This window comes from Sphaeramia orbicularis, chromosome 16 (genome assembly GCF_902148855.1).
Source record: "Sphaeramia orbicularis chromosome 16, fSphaOr1.1, whole genome shotgun sequence".
NCBI classification, from domain to species: Eukaryota; Metazoa; Chordata; class Actinopteri; order Kurtiformes; family Apogonidae; genus Sphaeramia; species Sphaeramia orbicularis.
The window spans coordinates 55,455,660-55,480,095 of record NC_043972.1 but is presented as its reverse complement, the minus strand read 5'-3'; the positions used below and the strand labels follow the sequence as shown (position 1 = coordinate 55,480,095).

The following is a 24,436-nucleotide window of genomic DNA, read 5'->3' as shown; positions in this document are numbered from 1 at the left end:
TTTTTGTGATGTTTTAACACTGTTGTTATTTTTTTTTAAATGTAAATATTAGCATTTTAACTCAATAGCTTCCAGGTCATGTGACCTATTGACCCAAAATCACAGCAGGATTGTAGTACGGTACTGGCTAAATGAGTTATGGTCATTTTTGTGACATTTTAACACTGTTGCTTTTTTTAAAGAAATTTTTTAGTGTAAATATTAGCATTTTAGCTCAATAGCTTGCAGGTCATGTGACCTATTGACCCAAAATCACTGCAGAATTTTAGTAGGGTACTGGCTGAATGAGTTATGGTCATTTTTGTGATGTTTTAACACTGTTACCATTTTAAATGATTTTTTTAATGTAAATATTAGCATTTTAGCTCAATAGCTTGCAGGTCATGTGACCTATTGACCCAAAATCACTGCAGAATTGTAGTAGGGTACTGGATGAATGAGTTACGGTCATTCTTGTGATGTTTTAACACTGTTGCCATTTTAAATGATTTTTTAAATGTAAATATTAGCATTTTAGCTCAATAGCTTGCAGGTCATGTGACCTATTGACCCAAAATCACTGCAGGATCATAGTACTACATGGGCTGGTTGAGTTACACCTCTTTTTATTACATTTGAATAATTTCCCTATTTTTAATGAAATTAACATTGTAAATGTTAGCATTGTAGCTCAATACAAGATAAACATTCATTGAAGAGATTGAAACAAAATGTTTTAATCTTTTCAAAGGGTCTGGGGTGTATCCTGAATCACCGCTACCAGCAAACACGTACGGCAAGTCACCGCGGACGATAGAATGGTTAAAAACCAGTGAAGACTCACACTGACACGTCTGTTTATTGCCCATCAATAACCCACATTTTATTTTGAAAACCGGAAGATGATCCACGCTGTAGCATCCTTGCGCTGACTTTCTCAACCACCTCCGTGTTTTTACCGTAAAGTCTGTAATACGGGAGCACTGGAAATGTTGGAGCGGCTGGACTGACTTCGTAAAAAGGAGAGTCAGCTGGCTTGACCGCAGTGTATTTTCGGTGCGTCAGTCTCTTAAACTCCTCCCTGAACTCGGCTACTGTTTACTTTCACTTTCCTCCTCCGTCGTCTTTGGTCCAGGTCTGTGCATCTGAAGGTAAAGTTCTCCTGTTTAACCCTTTAACGGCTCTTTAATGACGGTGACACAGTGGGTCTGGACTTTAGCTCCAGTTTGAACCGTAAAAACCTGTCGGTTTATCCGCTTTTTGCTCAACCGGAGCCGAATCCGTCACCGAGGCCTGGTGAAAGGGGATCTGATTCAGAGGAGCAGGTTCTGGGCTGAAACCACCGTCCGGTCAGGGCTGGTTTCACATGGTCTAAATGATACCGAAGGTTCTGAAGCTCCGTGGATTTCACGAACTGACCACAATTAAACTGCGTCACAGAACCGAGTAAAGACCGAAAGTAAGTCGGGGGGTGGGGGGTGTTTGGACCAGAACCTTTACAGGTCATAAAATCTGGTCGCGTGAACGCCCCACCCAGTGTCACCGCGGTGCGTTCAGGACCTGTGGGTGACTGTTAAAATTCTGGAGATCCTCGAACTAAAAATGTAGATGAAAAAAATAACTGCTATAAAACCATCATGCGTCTGTTTTTTTCTGCGTTAATCTATCCAAACTCTTCAGTTCAACTCAAAACTAGCAAAAGATCAATCATTTTCAGAATTCTAACCCTGGAGGATTAAAGATTTACACACCCTGGAGCCAATCACAGTAGGTTTATTGTGTTGTCTGTATGTGATTGGATGATTTTCTGTGTCTTACAGTCACATATGGAGGACCAGAATGATCCAAATATATTACTTTATGGAACATGTACATTTATTACCAACTAAAAGCTGTCACAGATGTAAAAAAAAAAAAATAAAGAAAAAAGTCCCTTTTAAAGTTCTGGAAATTATTCCGTAATGTATTGTAATTAACAGATTTATTCATAGATGAATCAATAATAATTGGATTGATGATTAATTTGAAGCAGAAACAGTGTTTTCTGCTGCACATTTACACTGTGTCAAAGCATCAATGTGATGACCAAAGAAACGAGCTAATCACCATTCAGTAACATGTCATGTGAGGGTTCAGAGCTCCTCCCACTGCAAGCATTGACACCTGATGTCTTTACAGGTGAGACTCAGATTGATCCTGGAAACAGCTCAGTGGTGACGAACACAAACTCTTTTTTTGTCCAACATCCGCAGGTGAGTTTTATCTGTGACTCTTTGAATCCAGTCAGGACACTTTGATCTGAGTCTGTGACAATAAACTGATCTGGAAACACTTTACACATGTTTCTGAAGTTTAAAGTCAGTCTGGGTTCATGACGTTTTTACTGGACTCTGATAACTGTTGACCTTTGACCTTTCACATTCACAGTTTAGTCAATTATTGATGAACTAGAATCTGATCAGGTGATAAAGAGCTGCTGTTTAGGTCAAATAAACCAACTTCAATGTGTTTCTGACCTTCCTCAGTCGTCGTCTACAGATAAAAGTCAGACACACCAGGACACTAACACTTCCTGTGAAACCTTTCAAAATAAAAGTAGATTGAGCTGCTGTTTGTCATATAAAGGATGAATCAGTGTTGAATTCAGGTTTGGACTGATGGTTTGTGTTCTGATGTGGATTCAGGAGAATGGATCAGAGTGATGATAGAGAGGAGGGAGCCCTTCCCTGGAAGACCACCCACAGACCCCCCACAGGACCTGGACCTGGATCCAGACCTGGACCCAGACCCAGCTGTGTGTCCTTGAAGAGTGATGACTCCATGGATCGATGGATAGACTTTAAAACAGGACGTGTTTCACAGACTCAGTAAGTGAACCTCAGATCTGGTCCAGATTCATCAACAGGGTTTTCAGCTCAGTCAGTCCTAACTTGGCGTTCTATGTCCGACCTAAAGTTAGTCCTGTTGAACCGTCAGAGTCACATGGTCTTCAGTCTACTAAAAGTCAGACACAACAGGACACTAACACTTCCTGTGAAACCTTTCAAAATAAAAGCCAACACTGTTTAGATTCAATCCTAACACTGACTGTCATATACCCGGACATTCTACTGCATCCAGGAGAAGGATGTTATTATTTCCTGTAATTTTAACATCCATTTATTATTATTATTATTATTATTATTATTATTATTATTATTATTATTATTATTGCTGTTTAAGTTTAAATTCTAATAACTCTAACATGTAATGTGTTGTCGGCTGGTTTTATATGTATTAAAATATTAACCTCATATAAAACAGGTCATTAAAACTGTAGGATTAATGTAACAACAAATTACACAACATGAATTTGTTACTTATGTTAAACTACACTATGTTACAGAAAGTAAAATTTCAGAGTTTTATGTTTAATTATTCAACGCAATGTACAACATCAAATAGATCAACGTCAGAATTAGGCACTAAAACCACTGTACCATCAGTGTTCACAGTCCTGGACCTGGATCCAGAACTGGAAGTGGAAGTGGAAGTGGAACTGGACCTGGACCCAGCTGTGTGTCCATAAAGAGTGATGACTCCATGGATCGATGGATAGATTTTAAAGCAGGACGTGTTTCAGAGACTCAGTAAGTGAACCTCAGATCTGGTCCAGATTCACCAACAGGGTTTTCAGCTCAGTCAGTCCTAACTTGGCGTTCTATGTCCGACCTAAAGTTAGTCCTGTTGAACCGTCAGAGTCACATGGTCTTCAGTCTACTAAAAGTCAGACACAACAGGACACTAACACTTCCTGTGAAACCTTTCAAAATAAAAGCCAACACTGTTTAGATTCAATCCTAACACTGACTATGTCATATACCCGGACATTCTACTGCATCCAGGAGAAGGATGTTATTATTTCCTGTAATTTTAACATCCATTTATTATTATTATTATTATTATTATTATTATTATTATTATTATTATTATTATTATTATTGCTGTTTAAGTTTAAATTCTAATAACTCTAACATGTAATGTGTTGTCGGCTGGTTTTATATGTATTAAAATATTAACCTCATATAAAACAGGTCATTAAAACTGTAGGATTAATGTAACAACAAATTACACAACATGAATTTGTTACTTATGTTAAACTACACTATGTTACAGAAAGTAAAATTTCAGAGTTTTATGTTTAATTATTCAACGCAATGTACAACATCAAATAGATCAACGTCAGAATTAGGCACTAAAACCACTGTACCATCAGTGTTCACAGTCCTGGACCTGGATCCAGAACTGGAAGTGGAAGTGGAAGTGGAACTGGACCTGGACCCAGCTGTGTGTCCATAAAGAGTGATGACTCCATGGATCGATGGATAGATTTTAAAGCAGGACGTGTTTCAGAGACTCAGTAAGTGAACCTCAGATCTGGTCCAGATTCACCAACAGGGTTTTCAGCTCAGTCAGTCCTAACTTGGCGTTCTAGGTCTGACCTAAAGTTAGTCCTGTTGAACCGTTAGTGTCATATGGCCTTTTTCTTCAGTCTATGGTTCAGACACTGGCAGGAGAATGACACTTAACCTGATCAATGAAAACCTGTTGTTGTAGTGGGACCTGGTCCTGGATGATACTGGATCAGAGTCCAGGGTTGATTCCTGGTCCATTGAACACCTTTGTATCATATGTTGTGAGCGCAGATGGTGAGGAGACACATTGTTAGGACAGAGCTGTTGGTTTAATCCAAATGTGGATGAGATCAACTAAACCCAGTGAGTGTGAAGCTCCAAACAGACTCACATGTTGATTGTCAGTGGGATCAGCAGGACCAGGACACCTGTCCCACTACAGGGGGTCATGTAACTTATGTTGACGTCCAGGTGTGTCCACATGTTGGTGTCAGTGTGGACAGACATAATGTGAGCTCATTGTTGATGATTGGTCCACAGAGTGGAGCAGCAGAGCTCAGAGGTTCCCACTGGTCTACAGGATCAGACTCAGCTGGACTCCATATTTAAGGTGTGTACATGTCCAACATCTACTGGTCCATCTGTTGTGTCCAATCATCTCCTGCTGCTGGTTTCAGACCAGTGGACATCACTGTGTCCAACATGGACCAGAGCTTTGGTCCATGTTGGACTTTGTGTCTTTCATAATGTTTTGTGTTCCAGCTGCTGGAGGAGAACATCTGCACTTTTGTCAAGAACGAACTGAAGAAGTTCCACCAGGTTCTGAGTACAAATTACCCAGAATGCTTAGAGAGTCTGAGTGATGAGGATGAAGAGCAGAGGAGGAGCTCAGAGGCTTTTCTGAAGATCACACTGAACTTCCTGAGGAGGCTGAAGCAGGAGGAGCTGGCTGAGCGTCTGCACCGCAGTAAGACCATTCTGTACAGATTGAACAGATGAAAATACTTGGATTTACTGTGAGACTGATGGTTTTATCTGGGTCTGCATTCAGGAAGTCAGTCTGGAGTTCAGCAGAAACTGAAACGTAACCTGCAGCAGAAGTTTGAGTGTGTGTTTGAGGGCATCGCTAAAGCAGGAAACCCCAAAACCCTCCTGAACCAGATCTACACAGAGCTCTACATCACAGAGGGAGGGGCTACAGAGGTCAACCAGGAACATGAGGTCAGACAGATTGAAACAGCATCCAGGAACCCACACAGACCACCAACAACCATCACATGTGAAGACATCTTTAAAACACCACCTGACAGAGATCAACCAATCAGAACAGTGCTGACAAAGGGTGTGGCCGGCATCGGGAAAACAGTCTCCACACAGAAGTTCAGTCTGGACTGGGCTGAAGACAAAGCCAACCAGGACATCCACTTCATATTTCCATTCACCTTCAGAGAGCTGAATGTGCTGAAACAGAAGAAGTTCAGCTTGGTGGAACTGGTTCATCACTTCTTCACTGAAACCAAAGAAGCAGGAATCTGGATCTTTGAAGACCTCCAGGTGGTGTTCATCTTGGACGGTCTGGATGAGTGTCGACCTCCTCTGGACTTCAACAACACTCAGATCCTGACTGATGTTACAGAGTCCACCTCAGTGGATGTGCTGCTGATGAACCTCATCAGGGGGAACCTGCTTCCCTCTGCTCGCCTCTGGATAACCACACGACCTGCAGCAGCCAATCAGATCCCTGCTCAGTGTGTTGACATGGTGACAGAGGTCAGAGGGTTCACTGACCCACAGAAGGAGGAGTACTTCAGGAAGAGGTTCACAGATGAAGAACAGACCAACACAATCATCTCCCACATCAAGATGTCACGAAGCGTCCACATCATGTGTCACGTCCCAGTCTTCTGCTGGATCACTGCTACAGTTCTGGAGGACGTGTTGAAGACCACAGACAGAAGACAACTGCCCAAGACCCTGACTGAGATGTACATCCACTTCCTGGTGGTTCAGGTAAAAGTGAAGAATGTCAAGTATGATGGAAGATCTGAGACAGATCCACACTGGAGTCCAGAGACCAGGAAGATGATTGAGTCTCTGGGAAAACTGGCCTTTGAGCAGCTGAAGAAAGGAAACCTGATCTTCTATGAATCAGACCTGACAGAGTGTGGCATCGATATCAGCTCAGCCTCAGTGTACTCAGGAGTGTTCACAGAGGTCTTCAAAGAGGAGAGAGGACTGTACCAGGACAAGAGGTTCTGCTTCATCCATCTGAGTGTCCAGGAGTTTCTGGCTGCTCTTCATGTCCATCAGACCTTCATCAACACTGGAGTCAATCTGCTGTCAGAAGAACAAACATCTGTTTGGTCTCAACTACTGTGGGACACCTCTGTCCAGTTGTACCAGACCGCTGTGGACCAGGCCTTACAGAGTCCAAATGGACACCTGGACCTGTTCCTCCGCTTCCTCCTGGGTCTATCACTGCAGACCAATCAGAGTCTCCTACAAAGTCTGGTGAAACCAACAGGAAGCAGCTCAAAGATCAATCAGAAAACTATAAAGTATATCAAGGAGAAGATTGTTGAGAATGTGTCTGCAGAGAGAAGCATCAACCTGTTCCACTGTCTGAATGAACTGGAGGATGGATCTCTGGTGGATCAGATCCAACAGTACCTGAGATCAGGACGTCTGTCCACAGAACAACTGTCTCCTGCTCAGTGGTCAGCTCTGGCCTTCATCTTACTGTCATCAGAAGAAGACCTGGATGTGTTTGACCTGAAGGAATACTCTGGTTCAGAGGAGGTTCTTCTGAGGCTGCTGCCAGTGGTCAAAGCCTCCAACAAAGCTCTGTGAGAACAAACAGTTGGATCAAACATCTCAAATATGGATCTATCATTTCAACCAGATAAATAATTTTATGCTCATCCCTTTTTTTTTGTCCAGACTCAGTGGTTGTAACCTGTCAGAGAGAAGCTGTGAAGCTCTGTCCTCAATTCTCGGATCCCAGTCCTGTAGTCTGACACATCTGGATCTGAGTAAGAATGACCTGAAGGATTCAGGAGTGAAGATCCTGTCAGATGGACTGAAGAGTCCAGGATGCAGACTGGACACTCTCAGGTCAGGGTTCAACAAAGAACACAACACATCATTTCAATGTTTGTCTCCAGTTGTTGGATGGATTGAACTTGTCAGTGGTTGTTTTTGTTGAACTCCAGACCAGTTCTACTGATCTTCAACTGTGTTCAGAGTCTGTAACTCATAGACTTTACACATTGAAGTCATGTTGGTGAAGTCCCATGCATTCACAGACTCTGTTCAATGACTCCAACTCCACTGATCTCCATCCTCAGTTGATGGATATGATGTTTTGTGTTGCAGATTGTCAGGATGTCTGATCACAGAGGAAGGATGTTCTTCTCTGGTCTCAGCCCTAAAGTCCAATCCGTCCCATCTCAGACAGCTAGACCTGAGCTACAACCATCCAGGAGCCTCAGGACAGGAGCTGTCTGCTCTAGTGGAGGATCCACACTGGAGACTGGACACTGTCAGGTATGGACTGAGCTGATGCGTCCACAGACAATGGCAGATAGAACAGGTAGAGCTGACTGGAACCATCTGTGAGAGCTGGGATCCATCCTGTATGAAGGTCCAGCCCATGTTCAAAGACAAACAGACTCAGTCAGTGATTCAGAAGGAACCATTGACTGGATGTGAACAGAAAAGCTTCAGTGGATCAGAGTGATGGAATGTCCATGTTTCCAGCTACTCTGACCCTCCTCCTCCTTTCAGGTTGGAGCCTGCTGGAGTCCAAATGTTGACACCAGGTCCATGGAGACGTAAGTGTGATTTCATTAGATTCATTCAAAACAACTTGAACACAAACTGGGACCTGGTTCCAAGTTATAAGCATATAAAGTGTTAATGAAGAATAATAATAAGAATTTTATTTATATAGCACCTTTATAAAGTGAGTTTTCAGAGTGCTTTGACAGACAAAGCAGAAGGGCACAACAGCAGGATAGAATTGAAATAAACAAGATGCAAGCAAAGGAACTAAAACACAGAAAAACAACACAACACAATAAAAGAGATAAGAGCAGGAAGCTAGAAAAACATGACGCTCCAAATAGATTTAAATATATTAAAGTAGAAAGGGCAGAGATTACAGAGACATAACATGATGCTGTTAAATCAATATAAAAATGAAAGAATGGAATAAAACATCATCTATGTCAATACAAATTAATAACCAAAAAAAAGGGTGAAATTAAACACATTAAAAAGAGATACCATCACATAAAGGCAAGTCTACAAAAATGTGTTTGAAGAGGTGATTTAAAAGATGTCACTGATTCTGCAAGCCTTATCTCCTCAAGCAGGTCATTCCAAAGTCCAGGGGCCCTGATGGAGAGAGCGTGGTCACCTTTAGATTTAAGCCTCAACCTTGGAACATCTAGGAGCCCCCAGCCTGATGATCTAAGCCTGCATACTGGCTCATAAGTGACTAGCATGTCAGCTGTGTAGCTAGGGGCCAGGCCCATTCAGGCTTTAAAAGTGATCAGTAAAATTTTAGAATCAGTTCTAAAATGCACAGGAAACCAATGGAGTGAAGCCAGGATTGGGGTGATGTCATCTGTTAATGAAGACAGTCAGTTTAGTGGAAGGATGAGCTGATAGCTGATTGGTCAGGACTGGTACCACATGGACCCACATACCCTGAGCAGTGAGTCCTCACGTCCAGTCCCAGACTATTTAGTGCATATCATAGCTCTAGTGTCTTTATGCACATTTATAGTCTGTACTGTCACTGTGTGACAAAGAATACAAATACAACCAATAATATCAACAATATAATAGAGTTCATCAGGATGAGAAGTTTGTCTGAGGAACAAACACAGATGAAACCACCAAAACACTTCTATAAACTATTATCCATCAGATAAAGAATCTGATTCAATGACCAAAAGTACTGAATTTATGTCCAATTAGTAAACAGTAAAAGTCACTGTGGAGAAAATTGAAATCTACAAATCCAACATTAGATTCATTAGCAGGACCTAAACATCAATCTGAACAAACAGCAAAAACACTAAGAGTCTAGAAGAACTGAGAAATGACTAATGGGATTGGATTCTGTTTTCAGGTTTGAATCAATTTTTTGTTAAAAATGCAACATACTTTTAGTCTTTGAATGTTAAGGGATCAATATTTAATCATAAATGTGAGCTGGTTCTAAAGATTAGATATCAATCATGGAGTCAGAGTTGCTCTCAGACTTTTATTCAATCAATGACATTTTATTTATACAGCATCACATCATAACTAAAGTTATCTGATGACACTTTCCATTTAGAGCTGGAATAAACCACACTCTAAAACCAATTCACAGACACCAACAGAATCCTCCAGGAGTAAACACTTAGAGACAAAGGAAGAAAAAACTACGTTTAACAGGTAGAAACCTGGAGTAGACCCTGACTGTGGAGGACGGACCACTGACATGACCAGATATTCTGTTTTAATTTAATGTCCACTAGTAAAAATGTGCTCAGAAACAACAGATCCATCTGTAAAACACTGGATTTATCTGTTATTAGGGATGCACCGATGCCAATACCTGTATCAGGTATCGGTCCAATACTGAGCACGTGTACTTCTACTCAGAAAAGTGCTCTGATACAAACACACCTATACTACTTAACGGCAGTGTGACGTTCACAGTTAAGTGCAGCAGGTACGTGGTGGAGGAGTAATGTCAGCAGTGTGGAGAGTTTTCAAAATAACGTGACAGAAGTAACACTGACTGAAAGTTATGTTAAAGACCCAGACGGATACAGATGGAGCGTTCTGTCCATCCTCTGCCTACATTCTGTACATAATTCTGTCCTTTTTCTGGGTGCTCGCGGATGCGTACCCAGACGGAGAATTCAAAGCAGTACAGCCGGGAATCATGGAGGTAGCGCGACTTTTCAAAGAGCGACTGTGAGTTAGTGAAAAACTACTGACATATTTATGACAACTACCGTCATCAATATCAACATTACCATCCACATTAGTGTTACCTCCTGTGTTGTCGCCATGTTTGTTATTACTGACTTTCTTCTTTGTCATCTCAAAAAATGTTACTCACCGTGCCATTTGGCAAAAGTATGGTTAATTAAGAGCAGCGCCCTCTGGTGGATTGACTGAGAAACGTTCATTCCAGTACATTAAATGTCAGCAGCAGCACTTTGTTACAGTCAAACTAATCATAATGACAATAAAGCAATGTTTCAAAAGTAACTAAGAACTGTAATGGTTTTATTAAGTACTCATATCGGTACTCTGTATCGGCAAGTACTCAAATGTAAGTACTAAAAGTGGTATTGTGCATCCCCATCTGTTATTGATCAGTATTGATCAGAGTCAGACTCACACATGATCCATCCATCAATAACAGTTGATTTGAACCCAGTGATGTGATCAGACTGGCAGTCAATCAGCTGATCACTGATCAATAACTGCAGCTGGATTGTGTTTTCCTCTGTCCATCAGATTTCTGTGAACTCACCCTGGATCCAAACACAGCGAATGAATACTTCGAACTGTCTGAAAACAACAAGAAGGTGGAACGAGTGGAGAAGGATCAGTCATATCCTGATCATCAGGACAGATTTGAGTTCCATCCTCAGCTGATGTGTTCAACTGGTCTGACTGGTCGCTGTTACTGGGAGGTCCAGTGGAGTGGAAACGTTTATATATCGGTGACTTACAGAGGAATCATGAGGAAAGGAGGCAGTGAAGACTGTTGGTTTGGAGGAAATGATCAGTCCTGGAGTCTGGAGTGTTATGAAGGTGGATACACTGTCTGGCATAAAAACAAACGCAGAGACCTCCCTCAGTCCTCCTCCTCCTCCTCCTCCGGTACAGTATCAGTGTATGTGGACTGTCCTGCTGGATGTGTGTCCTTCTACAGAGTCTCCTCTGACAAACTGATCCACATCTACACCTTCAAAACCACATTCACTGAACCACTGTTTGGAGGATTTGGACTCTATGATTCTGGATCCTCAGTGTGTTTGTGTGGTGTGTAGTTGTGTTGTGTGTCTGTGTACATGTGTGCTGTACATGTATTAAATCCACCTAGTCTTGATGGTGGTTCTGTTCATCTGTTCTAGTCTACATTTGCGTCTGATTCCAGTGGTTCCAAAGCCAATTCCTTGGAGAATCCAAGGGTGAAGATCAAACACCACAAACACAACTAGGGACCTGATACAGAAAGTGGGTTCAACATACTCTGAGTCTGATTCTAAACTCTGAGTCTACTTACCCTGAGTTCACAAACTCCAAGTATCCGGTTCCAGAACAGCGGCTTTGAATTGGTTCAGTCAACTCTGAGTAAGTTTACCCAGAGTTAGGCGTGTGCACAAACCGCAACAAAAAGCCATCATCAATGGAGCCCTGATACCTGGAGTCACCATGGTAACCACTGACAGCAAGAGTACCAGTTATTTCACTGCACTGGAACAAGAGGTTCTAATTCACTCGTACGGGGAATACGAAGGTATTCAGTAGAAAAGGCAACACTGGTACTGCTGTTAAAGAGAGTGAAGCATCATGGGAGAAAACTGAAGCCTGAGTCAATGTGTAAGTGTGAATCCACTCATCCACTGACTGAACACACTATTGGACTGAATAAATGTGTTGGAAAAAATAAAATAAAGTAGTTTTTAGGTCCAATCCCACTGGAGAAAATCACACATGAAGGAAACTGAATATAAAATATAAAAATGATTTTTTGCACAAAAGATTTAACTTTGATGTTCATTTCTGTGTTTTCTGTTCCTCTGAAGCTGAAACCATTGAACATTTGTTTTTTAATTGTTCACACAGCATTTCCTTTTAGGCTGATATTCACAGTTGGTTGTCCTTGAAAATTGAAAATATTCCGTCTTTTTCTTTATGTGATGACATTTATTTTATGGATTCATTAGATGTAAGCATCAACAATATTGTTAACCTTATTAAATTTTTTTTTTTTTTGATAAATATCATATTCATTGTTGTAAGTGGAAAAAAACGAACCCCTTCTTTAATTTGTTTATATGTGATTTTATCAAGGATTACAGATCTCTACAGTATATTATAAATGTCCAAAAAAGCCAGATAACTTTATTCTAGTTTATCTAAGTCCTTGCTGTTTTAATTGTGTCTTGCCTTAGTCCTTTGTGCTCTATTGTCCTGTCAGATTTCTTTATTTCTTTATTTATTATTTATTTTTCTTTCTGTTTCTCTATTTTCATCACACTTCAAATGTCTTAATCTTTGTTTATTTAGTTTCAGATATTTGCATTAGTTCTGTTTCACCATTCCACCATGTCTCCTAATATATTTCTATAATACTCTTCTGTAATTTTCCCATTCTTGATATGTAAATTTGCTTTGTGCCAAATAAAAAAAAAAAAAAAAAAAAGAAAAACAAATCTTAGTGGATCCTCCATTAGTGAACACTGACTCCAAACAGTCCTTTCTGGTCCAGGTGACGCTGTGGGTCTTTTTTTTTTTTTTTTTTTTTTTTAACTGGCACAAAACAAATTTACAGAACAAGAATGGGATAAACATTACAAAAGAGAAATATAGAAATACATTTGAGACATGGTGGAATGATTAAACACAGCTATTACAACTATCAGAAACAAAAAACAAAAACAATTTTTAGACATTTGAGGTGTAATGAAAATACTGAAGCAGAAAGAAAAATAAATAACTAAATCAGACTGGACAACAGAGCACAAAGGACTAGGCAAGATATAATTAAAACAGCAAGGATTTAGATAAACTAAAATAAAGTTTTCTGGCTTTTTTTTGACATATTTTCAATATACTTAAGAGATTTGTAACACTTAATAAAATCATATAAAAACAAGTTAAAGGAGGGGTTCGTATTTTTCCACTTACAAGAATGAATATGATATTTACCCAAAATAATAAGGTTAACTATATCTTTGACATTGTTAAACGGATCGTTTTAAATGGTAGTTGAATGTGACTTTAAATTTTACAATGTCAGGTGAATATCATACGTCATGCGTCATGAACCAAAATGGAGGAGAGGGAAAGTAACATCATTAGTTGTCTGCTTAATCTTTACATTACAAAGTTGTTTTGCTTGAAGAGTCTTTTTATTTTTGCAAGTCTTCAGTTATATTCTGAGTTATATTTTCCAACTATATCTTTTATTTTTATTTTAAGAGGTACTGAACAGTCAGGTTTGATTCGTGTGTGTGTGTGTGTGTGTGTGTGGTTTTGATTGAACTAACACCTGCCTGCGATGAACTCAGAGCAGAGGTCAGATTTTACCTAAAAGATCTATTTTTACAGCTTTAGAAAGTAGTTGTGGTAAAGAGAGCGTAGAGCAGAAAAAAACAGAATACGAACTCGGGGATTTGTGTGGTCAAGACATGCTAGCCTAACAGTGCAGGTGTTGAGACTTAGATCGCTTTGCAGTTAGACTATGTAGAAAGATAGTTATTTTATGGATTTTTTGGGTGTAGATGCCTAACCAAGGTTGATTGAAAGGCGTACACAGCACACGCTGAACTTAGATGAACTTTTATTATAAGCTTTTCTTGGAAATAATGCTGAACAAATGACGTATAACTGATATGCTTTGCCCATGTGTTATTATTAACCAATTGTGAGTCTTGTAATAATAAGGTCACAAAGAAATGGGAGTCTCCAACAGTCACTAAAGACTATAAAACGTAACAAAGGAAACTCTTATGGAGAAGAGTGTGCCGGTCCTCCCTTTTTTCCTTGTTTTGTTTTTGACAAGTGTGTGTTTTATAGAGATACTAGTGGTAAACTGCCTTCTCTGATAATTCACAAGTTTTGATTTTTTGTAAACTTTTGCTGTTTTAATAAACCAGATTCTGGACTAGACTTTTTTAAAAACTCAACCCTTCTCTTGGTGAATTTTTCTTCATTCTCCTGTTGTGTTCCCCCGACACTGACTTCAAGTGGTAAGTCCTTTTTAAATTGTAGGGTACCCCCGATTCCCAGCAGTTGGGGTTTTTACCCTGGCTCCTTAGATGCTATGGGGCTCCTGGGCAGATAAAGAGACACTGTTTTGTCCTTTGCATCACGTAGACGTTTCCTAATTTAGCGAAGGTACACTTTCGGTGGAACAAATATGAAAAATATTGGAACAACAGTCTTGTTATGGAAATGTTCAACTGATAACCCACACACCAAGAGGAGGAGAGAAAGTTAGAGTTAAAATAAATAAATGCATTTATTGAGAAGTCAATCACAGAGAAACTCTGTAAGTGAAGTCTGATTAAACAAGAGAAAACTAAAGATTATATAGAACCAAATCCAACCCCCTCAAACTATGATGTCATTCCTTACGTACATCGTACCACTCCCTACTACTCCTTCTCTGCTCCGTGAAGAGGTCATGATGACCTCTTCACTCTAACCTTGCTTGGATCCAATCTGGAGTGCAGGCGCCATCCTCTACCTACACATTCAGACATTTAGGTGTTTGGGTTTTAACTCAAGGCAAGAACTCCGTTCCTGGGTTGGGGGTGTTACAGAGTGGTAAACATCACACATAATGAATAATGACTCAGCATTAAAAGAAGATGTACTAGCAGTATAAAATATAAAGAGTATAAAATATAAAAAGGAAATTTTTCCACCACAGTCTCTTCCTGAGATCCTTGAGTCTACGTGTTTTACAACATTAACTTCTAATTAATCCATAAAATAAATAACATCACATAAAGAAAAAGATGGAATATTTTCAATTTTTAAGGACAACCAATCGTGAATATCAGCCCAAAAGGAAATGCTGTGTGAACAATTAAAAAACAAATGACCAATGGTTTCGGCTTCAGATGAACAGAAAACACAGGAATCCACCTCAAAATTGAATCTTTTATGCAAAAAATCATTAGCAGGGTAAATTGAACATGCAGTTTTGAAATGAGTTTCCTTTACTTTGGGAGCAACAGGACACTAAAGATAAAAAGAAAAACATTTTTCCCTCAGGGTGGTTTCTGTGTTTCGTAGAGTAACAGTGTTAAAGTCCCCAAAGTTTTTGTGTTTCAAAGCTAGACAGATCTTTTTATTGTTGCATCTTTTATTTAATAAATCAATGTCATTAACTTTCAAACGAGGTAAAAAGGGAACATATAAGGGGCAGGGCAGACCACCTTGGATTATTTTAAGTAATTGTGTTGGGATCGCTTTGCATATTTTAACATATTCTTTTCTTGAGCTATTTATATTGTATTTTTTAGAGAATTCTTCATATGATAACAAATGCCTATCTGTGTTCAATAAATCAAAAACGAATGATAAACCATTATGAAACCAATCAGCTTTAAAAATTGACTTTCTATTTTAAAAAATGAATCTGTTCAATCCGTGTATCATTCGTTCATTCGTTTTTCAATTTAAAACCAAAAATGAAAAAACAAAAAACAACTTTTTTTGTGTGTGTTTCATTTTCAAAACCAGAATGAAAAATGGATTACGGTTCGTTTTTCCATTGCCCGATTTTGGGCTCAAATGAAAAATGGAAAAAATGGATAACGACCGTTTCATCCGATTTTGCTATTTTCAATATAGTTCAGTTGTCTGACCCGGAAGTAGTCGTTACAAGGGAAAAAATAAAAAAGAACGGAACCGTGGCCGGACTGGAGGAATATTTGCTATAATTAAGCAGCTGTTTGATATGTACAGAAGCGTATTGCATTCACAAAAAAAAAAAAAAATAAAAAATCGGCTATGTTTTTGAATTTAATTTTTTTTTTTGAAAACAGTATCTCATTAATTAGGAAAAACAGAGCCAATTTTTAAAAACTAATTTTATACTGTACTATGACAAAATAAAAATTCGGCTCAGATTTTCTCAGTCAATGGGCCAGTAGTGCTGATCCAGGCTGGAGCTCCGTTTAAGGAACCCGTTCCATTTTAGGACCTCGGAACCAGTTCCCTTTGAGGATCATGGAACTGGTTTCGCTTACAAAACTCAGAACCGAGCTGTGCTCCCCGCTCCGCACACGTATCAAGCCATCCTGCTCCGTCGAGGAGCTACCAGTAGCTTATATTGACAGCGACATCTATCAATTGATGCTACCCCGTCAAAACATGCTACCTTATGTTTCGATACGCCTATTTGAAAATGAAATAATGCTTCTACTGTAGAAAAACACCATTATTTACTTATTTGTATGAATATGGGTAAAGGTAGTTCATTTAGACAGACTTATAACTTCTATCAAATAAAGCTCCTACTACAGGTAACACACCTCACCTTTGTGATACTTGACACATTGAACATGGAACAGAAGAAACATTACATTCAAATCAAGTCAACTTTATTTGACATATACACTATATACACTATTTTGATCTTGTGAGGGAAATTCGGTGTCCGTATTTATCCCATCCGTGATGGCTTCATGTTTCTTTCCACAGACCTCCAACCTGTAGGAGGGCACATGCTGCTTCCCATCGAGCCTTTAAAACCTCTGCAGGATGTGTCTGGATGCTTGTGATGTCTCCATTGTTGGGAAACCCTTCTGCAAACTGTCAGTTACATATGACTGGCTAACGTAAAGGAAAAAAAAACTGTTTACTACAAACAGTCTGAATTAAAATCTTTACCTTTAACACCTAAATCCCACAGCTACTGGCATCTTGGTGCTTGTTGTGGTGAACAGTTTTTACAGCCCATTTATCTCCTTGGACTTGGTGGCCCACCATCCTCAAGAAGTTCCTAATTATTGTTTAAAAAGCATAACAAGCATATGCAATACATGATACACTTGTCTGGATCAACAAGTAGCAGTGTCCTCTCTGACATGGTGACGATCTATAAATGTTTACTGTATTCATGTTATTCCATCACACTATGACATATATGTGTAGCAAAGCCTTCTATGAAAATTGACTTCTGCTGCATCAGGTCAACTGAAATGCATATACATATATATATATATCAGAAATAGGTCTGGGGAAAATGGAAGAAAACCACTAAAATCCAGGGAGCACCTACATTTACAGGACAAATCCATCTTTTTAACACTGGAAATTTCATCTGAAGAATGGGTTTCATATCAAATTATTGTTAATTCAGGTTACTGGTGTTAGGTGATATGGCTAGATAATAACAAACAAATAGATTACTTTTCTAAGAGGCTGAAATCTTCTGGAAAACAACCTTCCAGCTACCACAGCACAGAGCTGATGAATGGGTTCCTGTTATAAAAATTAAGTGTGTAACACTAAACTGTACTCCAGGGAACATTAAACAAATGCATTGAGAACAATATAATTTTACATCCAGCATTTGCCTGCTGTTTTTCAGCAAAGATATGAATGTATGTATCGATTACCTGTATTACAAAAACAACCCCCCCCCCCCCCCCCCCCAAAAAAAAAAAAAAAAAATCAGTTATAGGGAAAAAACACATTGTGGTTTGGTAATACTTTGTTTGAATTGTCACTTACATCATCAGCCATCCAGTGATCTGGCTTCTGTGGGGGACTGGATCATCTTTGTGTTCCCATAGAAGAGCTGTCCTCCACTGAACATTCATAAATTACATATAAACAAAGACATTTTACCAAAACATAGATATATTTGAATACACCTTTGCTGACTCACCCTTAGTCTAAACCTCTCAGCATATCTCCTTCAGCTTAATTTTTGAGATTTATTTGACCTGTCTGGGTTTTTCCTCTCAGACAGGTCATGTAGATTCTCCTTGCACCTCCGCTCCATACCCATAAGCCTTCACAAATGGAAAAACTGGAAAACACACTACAAAACACTTTTTTTTTTGTAAAAGCCACATTCAGACACTTTTATACACGTACACCCACACAAGTTAGAGATTTGCATATGATAAATGACAAAGAAGACAGACTGGGGAACTAGGTATGGAGGTATTTGTGCAGTCAGGCATTTCTTTTGTTTTCCAAACCTAGCCTTCTCGTCCTCAGCGTGTATGGAATTATAACTGAATTCACACAAGTGTGGGTAGTTAAGGGAACTGTTAACATAGATTTAGTCAGTTACATAGTAGGCTACCATTGTTCTCGTTCGTTGAACTAACTTAGACAATAATCTAAACGCCATTAACACCCAGGTGACCCACATACTTAAGGCTAATATCATACAATGAGAACTTCCTTACGCTATTGTCATCTCACTTCAATATTCTACGTCTGTCCTTCGTGCACATGTAATTGCTTACAGGAATTGTTAACATAGATTTAGACATGTTAAATGGTAGGCTACCATTATTGGCGTCTGTTGAACTAACTTAAACAATAATCTAAACACCGTTAACACCCACCTGACCCACGTACTTAACTCTAATATACAATGAGAATTTCCTTATGCTTTTACCATCTCACGTCAATATTCTACGCCAGTCTTTCGTGCACATAATTGCTTCCATGTTTACTGGTCAAAAGGCACTATAGAAGAAATATACTTACAAAATATGACTCACTTCTACCTGGGGGAGCACAAATCGATGGGCATTTAAACTGTGAAAACGTTTAGGAGTCAGTAGATCAACTCGGCAGGTAGACAGGACACCGGCCACGGTTCCGTTTGTTTATTTTTTCCCTTGTAACGACTACTTCCGGGTCAGACAACTGAACTATATTGAAAATAGCAAATCGGATGAAACGGTCGTTATCCGTTTTTTTTTTTTTTCCATTTTTCAGTTGAGCCCAAAATCGGGCAATGGAAAAACGAACCGTAATCCGTTTTTCATTCTGGTTTTGAAAATGAAACACACACAAAAAAAAAAAAAAAGTTGTTTTTTGTTTTTTCATTTTTTGTTTTAAATTGAAGAACGAATGAACGAATGATACACGGATTCACTTGTTCCATAAAATAGTGTTGTGTGGGGAGAAGTTATGGGTAAATATCATTTTGCGAAAATTCAATGCTTGTTTGTGGAAATTCGATAACTTAATAGGAGTTTTATTCACTTCAAAATCACATTTCATTAATAATTCGATTCCTCCAACTTTGTTGAATAAATTATTTGGAATGTGGTACCACATGGAATGGGGCTGGGAAAGACAATCTTTCAACCACTTCATTCTCAGAGATGCTATAACTGATTCAAATTCCATGACTTTTAATCCCCCTTTATCATAATCTTTGACAAGTTGAGTTTTGCGAAGGTAGTGAGTTTTATTTTTCCAAATAAATTTAAATATTATAGAATTAGATGTCTTGATTGTGTTAGAAGATGTATGGATATGGATATGGATATGGACATGGATACAGAAGTCTGGAGAAACCTTCAGCTTTTGATAAAAGAATCCGGGCTAGTGTAGAGAGGTCTCTTTTGAGCCAGTGATTCAACAATTTCTGTATGTCTTTTGATCTTGGAATGATATTTAAGTCAATTCTTTTAGTTGCATTTTTTGTAATTATAATTCCAAGATATTTAACTTCGTCTTTCACTGGGACGCCAGCTATATAGTGGACATCACTGGAATGACCAGCTAAGAGCATTTTTTAAGGTTCAGTGATAGACCAGATGCTTTTGAGAAGAGGTTAATTTTATCAGTTGCTTTAGCAACCATTTCCTGTCCCTTTAAAAATAAAACCGTGTCATCAGCAAATTGACTTATTTTAAATTCTCTCTCTAGCATATTGATCACCTGAATATCCTTTTAGTTTACCAGGTCTATGGCCATTACCTCTGCAGCAAGAATAAATAATAGTGGACTCATAGGGCAACCCTGACGGATGCCTCTTTTCACTGGAAATCTTTGCGAATTCCCACTGTTGAGCGATAGGCTACTATTTATATCAGTATAGAGCATTTGAATAATATTACAAAATTTCAGTCCAAAACCGAATAAATTAAGGACCTCAAATAAAAAAATTATGTTCCAGGGTGTCAAAAGCTTTAAAGAAATCTAAACATAAAATAAAGCTATCCTGTGAGACCAGATAGTTATAATCAAGTATGTCTAAGACTAAACGTGTATGGTTATGAATGTGTCTTCCTTTAATGAATGCAGATTGTGTTTCGCTAATTATCTTCCCCAAACCTACCTTCAATCTCTTAGCATATACATGAGCTAAAAGTTTGTAATCTCCGCAAAGAAGAGTACCAGGCCTCCAATTATCTAGAAAAAGTTTGTCTTTGTTGGGTTTCGGTAAAAGTGTAATTATACCTTGTTTCATAGTTATTGACAAGTTAGACTTTTCTATACATTCTTTAAAGGCATCAAGGATTAGATCCCTTATTTATTTCCAGAAGAATTTATAAAACTCTGTTGTAATGCCATCGGGGCCTGGCGATTTTCCATTAGGCATTTGGAAATAGCTAAGTCTAGTTCCTCTATTGTTAAATCAGCTTCTGTTATGAGCTTGAAATCTTCATCTATTTTTGGAATCTGATCTCTTAAATTATGTAGGAGAGAATCAGCATTGTGATGAGAATATACAGAGCTATACAGATTATTGTAAAAATCTGATTATTATAAATGTGATTATTAATTAAATCCTGATTCTCAGTTAGACCGTTATCAATGATCAGTTTATTTATTGTTTTTTTTTTTTTTTTTTTTTTTTTTTTGTCTGTCTGTCTGTCTGTTTTTTTCTAAATTGAAGAAGTAAGAAGAATTCTTTTCACCTTCTTCAATCCATCTTGCCCTTGAACGAATATAAGCCCCAGCTTTTTCTGTGTAGAGATCATCAAGCTTTGATTGTAGTTGATGTAATTCAAAGTGGTTTTCCTCATTTAACTGGGTTAGGTTGCATAATTTATTCATTTTAGATATGATTTCAAGTTGATGTTTTTTCCTCAAGTAGGCCATCTTTTTTCCTTCTTGTATACGCTGTGGGTCTTTAGAGGGTTCGTGTGTTTCCATCATGGAACGTTGTATAGGCGGAACCTTCGGACCCGGACCAGTTCTACCCGGGCCGCATTAGGGTGTCGGTTTCCTCCTCAGACCCAATCCGGACCAGTGTTGCTAAATTGGAGAAAAACTAAATCTGGAAACTTTTCAAATCGTCTTGGCGACTGTTTTTTTCTTTTTCGTAAGAGACTAGTGACAAATCTGTCTCCTTTTTCTGCTTCTACTGCAGACTTCTATGGGATTTGGAGACTGGGACGTGAAAGCACGGATCGTCCTGCACAGTAAGTGATCTGCATTATCGTCAAACATTCACGGGCGGTAAGGCCGCGGTCCAAAGTACTGGGAGGTGGCCTAGGCTTGCACTAGCCTATCGCCACATCGCCATTGTTGATGCATTTTCCTGGTTTGCAAAGTTGTTTCCAACCCGTGTAGCCACAGTGGTGAAGGTATTTTTCCACTTATAGCAGCGTGACATTCACAGTTCAGTGCAGCAGGTTCACTGTGGAGGAGTAACGTCAGCAGTGTGGAGACTTTTCAAACTAAATGACGGTGATAAAAGTAACGCTGACTGCAAGTAACGTTAAAGACACAGACAGATACGGACGGAGCATTCTGTCCGTCCTCTGCGTACATTCCATCTGTTTTCCAGGTGCTCACAGATGCGTAATCAGATGGAGAATACCACCAGGGGTACGGAGCGGTGCGGACCGCCGCCAGCGGAAGTGAAACGAAACTTTTGGCTCATTTCTCTTTTCTCTACCTGCTGATGCTTCACTTTTAAATATTACCAGTGAAATATTAGTACCAATATTAGTATCACGTAAGTGTTGTGTCCATGTTTGTTATTACTGACTTTCTTCTTCTTCTTCTCAAAAAACTTTACTCTTCTTCGTGGTATTTGTCCAGTATGGTTAATTAAGAGCGGCGCCCCCAGGTGGATTAATTGAAAAACGCTCATTCCACTGGTGAATTTATTTTGTATTGAATCTCATATTGAATCTCATGAACATCAGTGGTCAGAATAATTGTATTTGTAAGTCTATCATTTATTGTTTTGTTATACATTAGATTAGAAATAAAAGTAGTTTAGATGAAAATGTTGACTTAAGTTAATTTTTTTATGATTTTTTTTTTTTTTTTTGTATGAAACTGAAGCCAGATTGAACATATTTTTAAGCTCAAAATGCACCAGAATGCAGGAAAAAGACTTCATTTTTCCCAAAATTTCCTGGGGGAGCTATGCTCGTTGCCGCGGTCCACTCTGCGCTCCACTGTAGGGACCCAGACTGGACCCAGACTGGCTGTGGCTTTTTGTGGCTCCACTCATTTCTACTAATGTAGCCACAGTGGCTGTATCTTTCATTTTCCTAGCACAAGCACAGGCACGAGAAAAGAATATGATAAAATCTGTAAGGGGACTCCAACATCATTACTTCAAATAATCCAAGGTGGTCTGCCCTGCCCCTTACATGTTCCCTTCTGACCTTGTTTGAAAGTCAGTGACATTGATCTGTTAGACAGAAGGTGCAACAATAAAATGATCTGTCTAGCTTTGAAACATAAAAACTTTGGGGACTTTAACACAGCTGCTTTACCTAACATCGAAGCCACCCTGAGGGAAAAATGTTTTTCTTTTTATCTTTGGTGTCCTGTTGCTCCTAAAGTAAAAGGAAACTCATTTCAAAATTGCATGTTCAATTTACCCTGCTAAGGATTTTTTGCACAAAAGATTTCATTTTGATGTGGATTCCTGTTTTCTGTTCCTCTGAAGCTGAAACCATTGAACATTTGTTTTTTAATTGTTCACACAGCATTTCCTTTTAGGCTGATATTCACAGTTGGTTGTCCTTAAAAACTGAAAATATTCCGTCTTTTTCTTTATATGATATTATTTATTATATGGATTCTTTAGATGTAAACATCAAAGATATTGTGTTAACCTTATTATTATTTTGGGTAAATTTCATGTTCATTGTTGTAAGGGGAAAAACACGAACCCCACCTTTAATTTGTTTATATGTGATTTTATTAATTATTTCAGATCTCTTAAGTTTATTTAAAAAATGTCCAGCAAAGCCAGAAAACTTTGATGAAAATTATGTGTAAAGGATATTTAATACACACGCCTGATATTAAAAAAACAACTGTCTATTTTCGATGAATCCAGTTTGGTCAGATGATACTGTGGAGGGCAAAACGGATTCAAGACAGAGAGCCAAGACTTTAGCCAGTATCTTAACGTCAACATTAAAGAGACTTATTGGACGATAGGAGGAACTGTTACGGGGATCCTTGCCCTTTTTCAGAAGTACAGATATTGATGCCTGGCGTAGAGTTGGGGGTAGGGATTGGGCTTTTAAACTATCATCGAATACATCTTTGAGCAAAGGACTTAATTTTGCTGTAAACTTTTTTGAAAAGCCGTCTGGGCCTGGACATTTCCCACTCTGCATGCATGTGACAGCTATATTAACTTTATTTAAGGAGATAGGGCTATCAAGAGATTGTCCTACATTCTCATCCACTGTAGGTATATCCAGACCTTCAAAAACCTTGTCCATTAGTTTCATATCAGAAGGGTGTTCAGATGTATATAAATTACAATAAAAATCCTTGAACTCCTTATTGATATCTAAAGGATCTGATAATAAACCTTTCTCTTCTCAGATTCAATTTGCTCAGTTACATCTACTTGGTTTCTCCCCATATTCATGTGACATATGTCTATTTTTGAACAAAGCCCGTTCTGTCTGTCCAGTTGAAAGCATGGCAAATTCAACCTGATGCATCATTGCTGTTTATATAGCTCTGGGGTTGGGGAAGAAGCATAGGGTTATCTACTCCAGAGATGAGTTGTGACAGTTCTGTTTGCCTGGCCATTCACGCTTCATGGACTGATACATTGTAGGAAGTGATCTGCCCCCTCAGGTAAGCTTTGAGAGGCTCCCAAAGCAGGGAAGGGGAGGTGTCTTTGTTTACATTAGTTTCTAAAAATAAATCTATATGAACATTAACAAAGGTGATAAAAGATTCATCTGACAGAAGAAGTGGATTGAGTCTCCATCTAAATCTACCAGGTCTATGGTTGGGGAAGGTTAAAACCAATGGAACAGGGACATGATCAGATATTACTATACTATTGTAATCACATTCTTTTACCAAGGGGAGTA

At 38.8% G+C, this 24,436-nt stretch overlaps 3 protein-coding genes and 1 pseudogene across 3 annotated transcripts in view; 2 read left to right on the top strand and 2 right to left on the bottom strand.

The window, feature by feature from the left end:
* LOC115436241 (NLR family CARD domain-containing protein 3-like) overlaps window positions 1-24,436 on the bottom strand; it is a 1,147,354-nt gene that overhangs the window by 217,638 nt on the left and 905,280 nt on the right. The window lies entirely within an intron of this gene.
* The window catches only part of LOC115436275 (zinc finger protein 664-like), a 1,196,486-nt pseudogene that overhangs the window by 743,558 nt on the left and 428,492 nt on the right, over window positions 1-24,436 (top strand).
* The window catches only part of LOC115436287 (zinc finger protein 431-like), a 676,852-nt gene that overhangs the window by 244,666 nt on the left and 407,750 nt on the right, over window positions 1-24,436 (bottom strand). The window lies entirely within an intron of this gene.
* Window positions 7,948-12,849, top strand: LOC115436326 (stonustoxin subunit beta-like). Its single transcript, XM_030159171.1, has 2 exons — window positions 7,948-8,206; window positions 10,905-12,849. Exons 1-2 carry the CDS (start codon window positions 8,182-8,184, stop codon window positions 11,441-11,443), a joined length of 564 nt encoding a protein of 187 aa, XP_030015031.1. The 5' UTR covers window positions 7,948-8,181; the 3' UTR covers window positions 11,444-12,849.

Bases quoted from the DNA above. Each gene is read 5' to 3' on its own strand.
- LOC115436326 (XM_030159171.1), top strand. From the start codon at position 8,182: ATGTTGACACCAGGTCCATGGAGAC. The intron at 8,207-10,904 runs GTAAGTGTGATT...TCTGTCCATCAG, and splicing joins GACACCAGGTCCATGGAGAC to ATTTCTGTGAACTCACCCTG.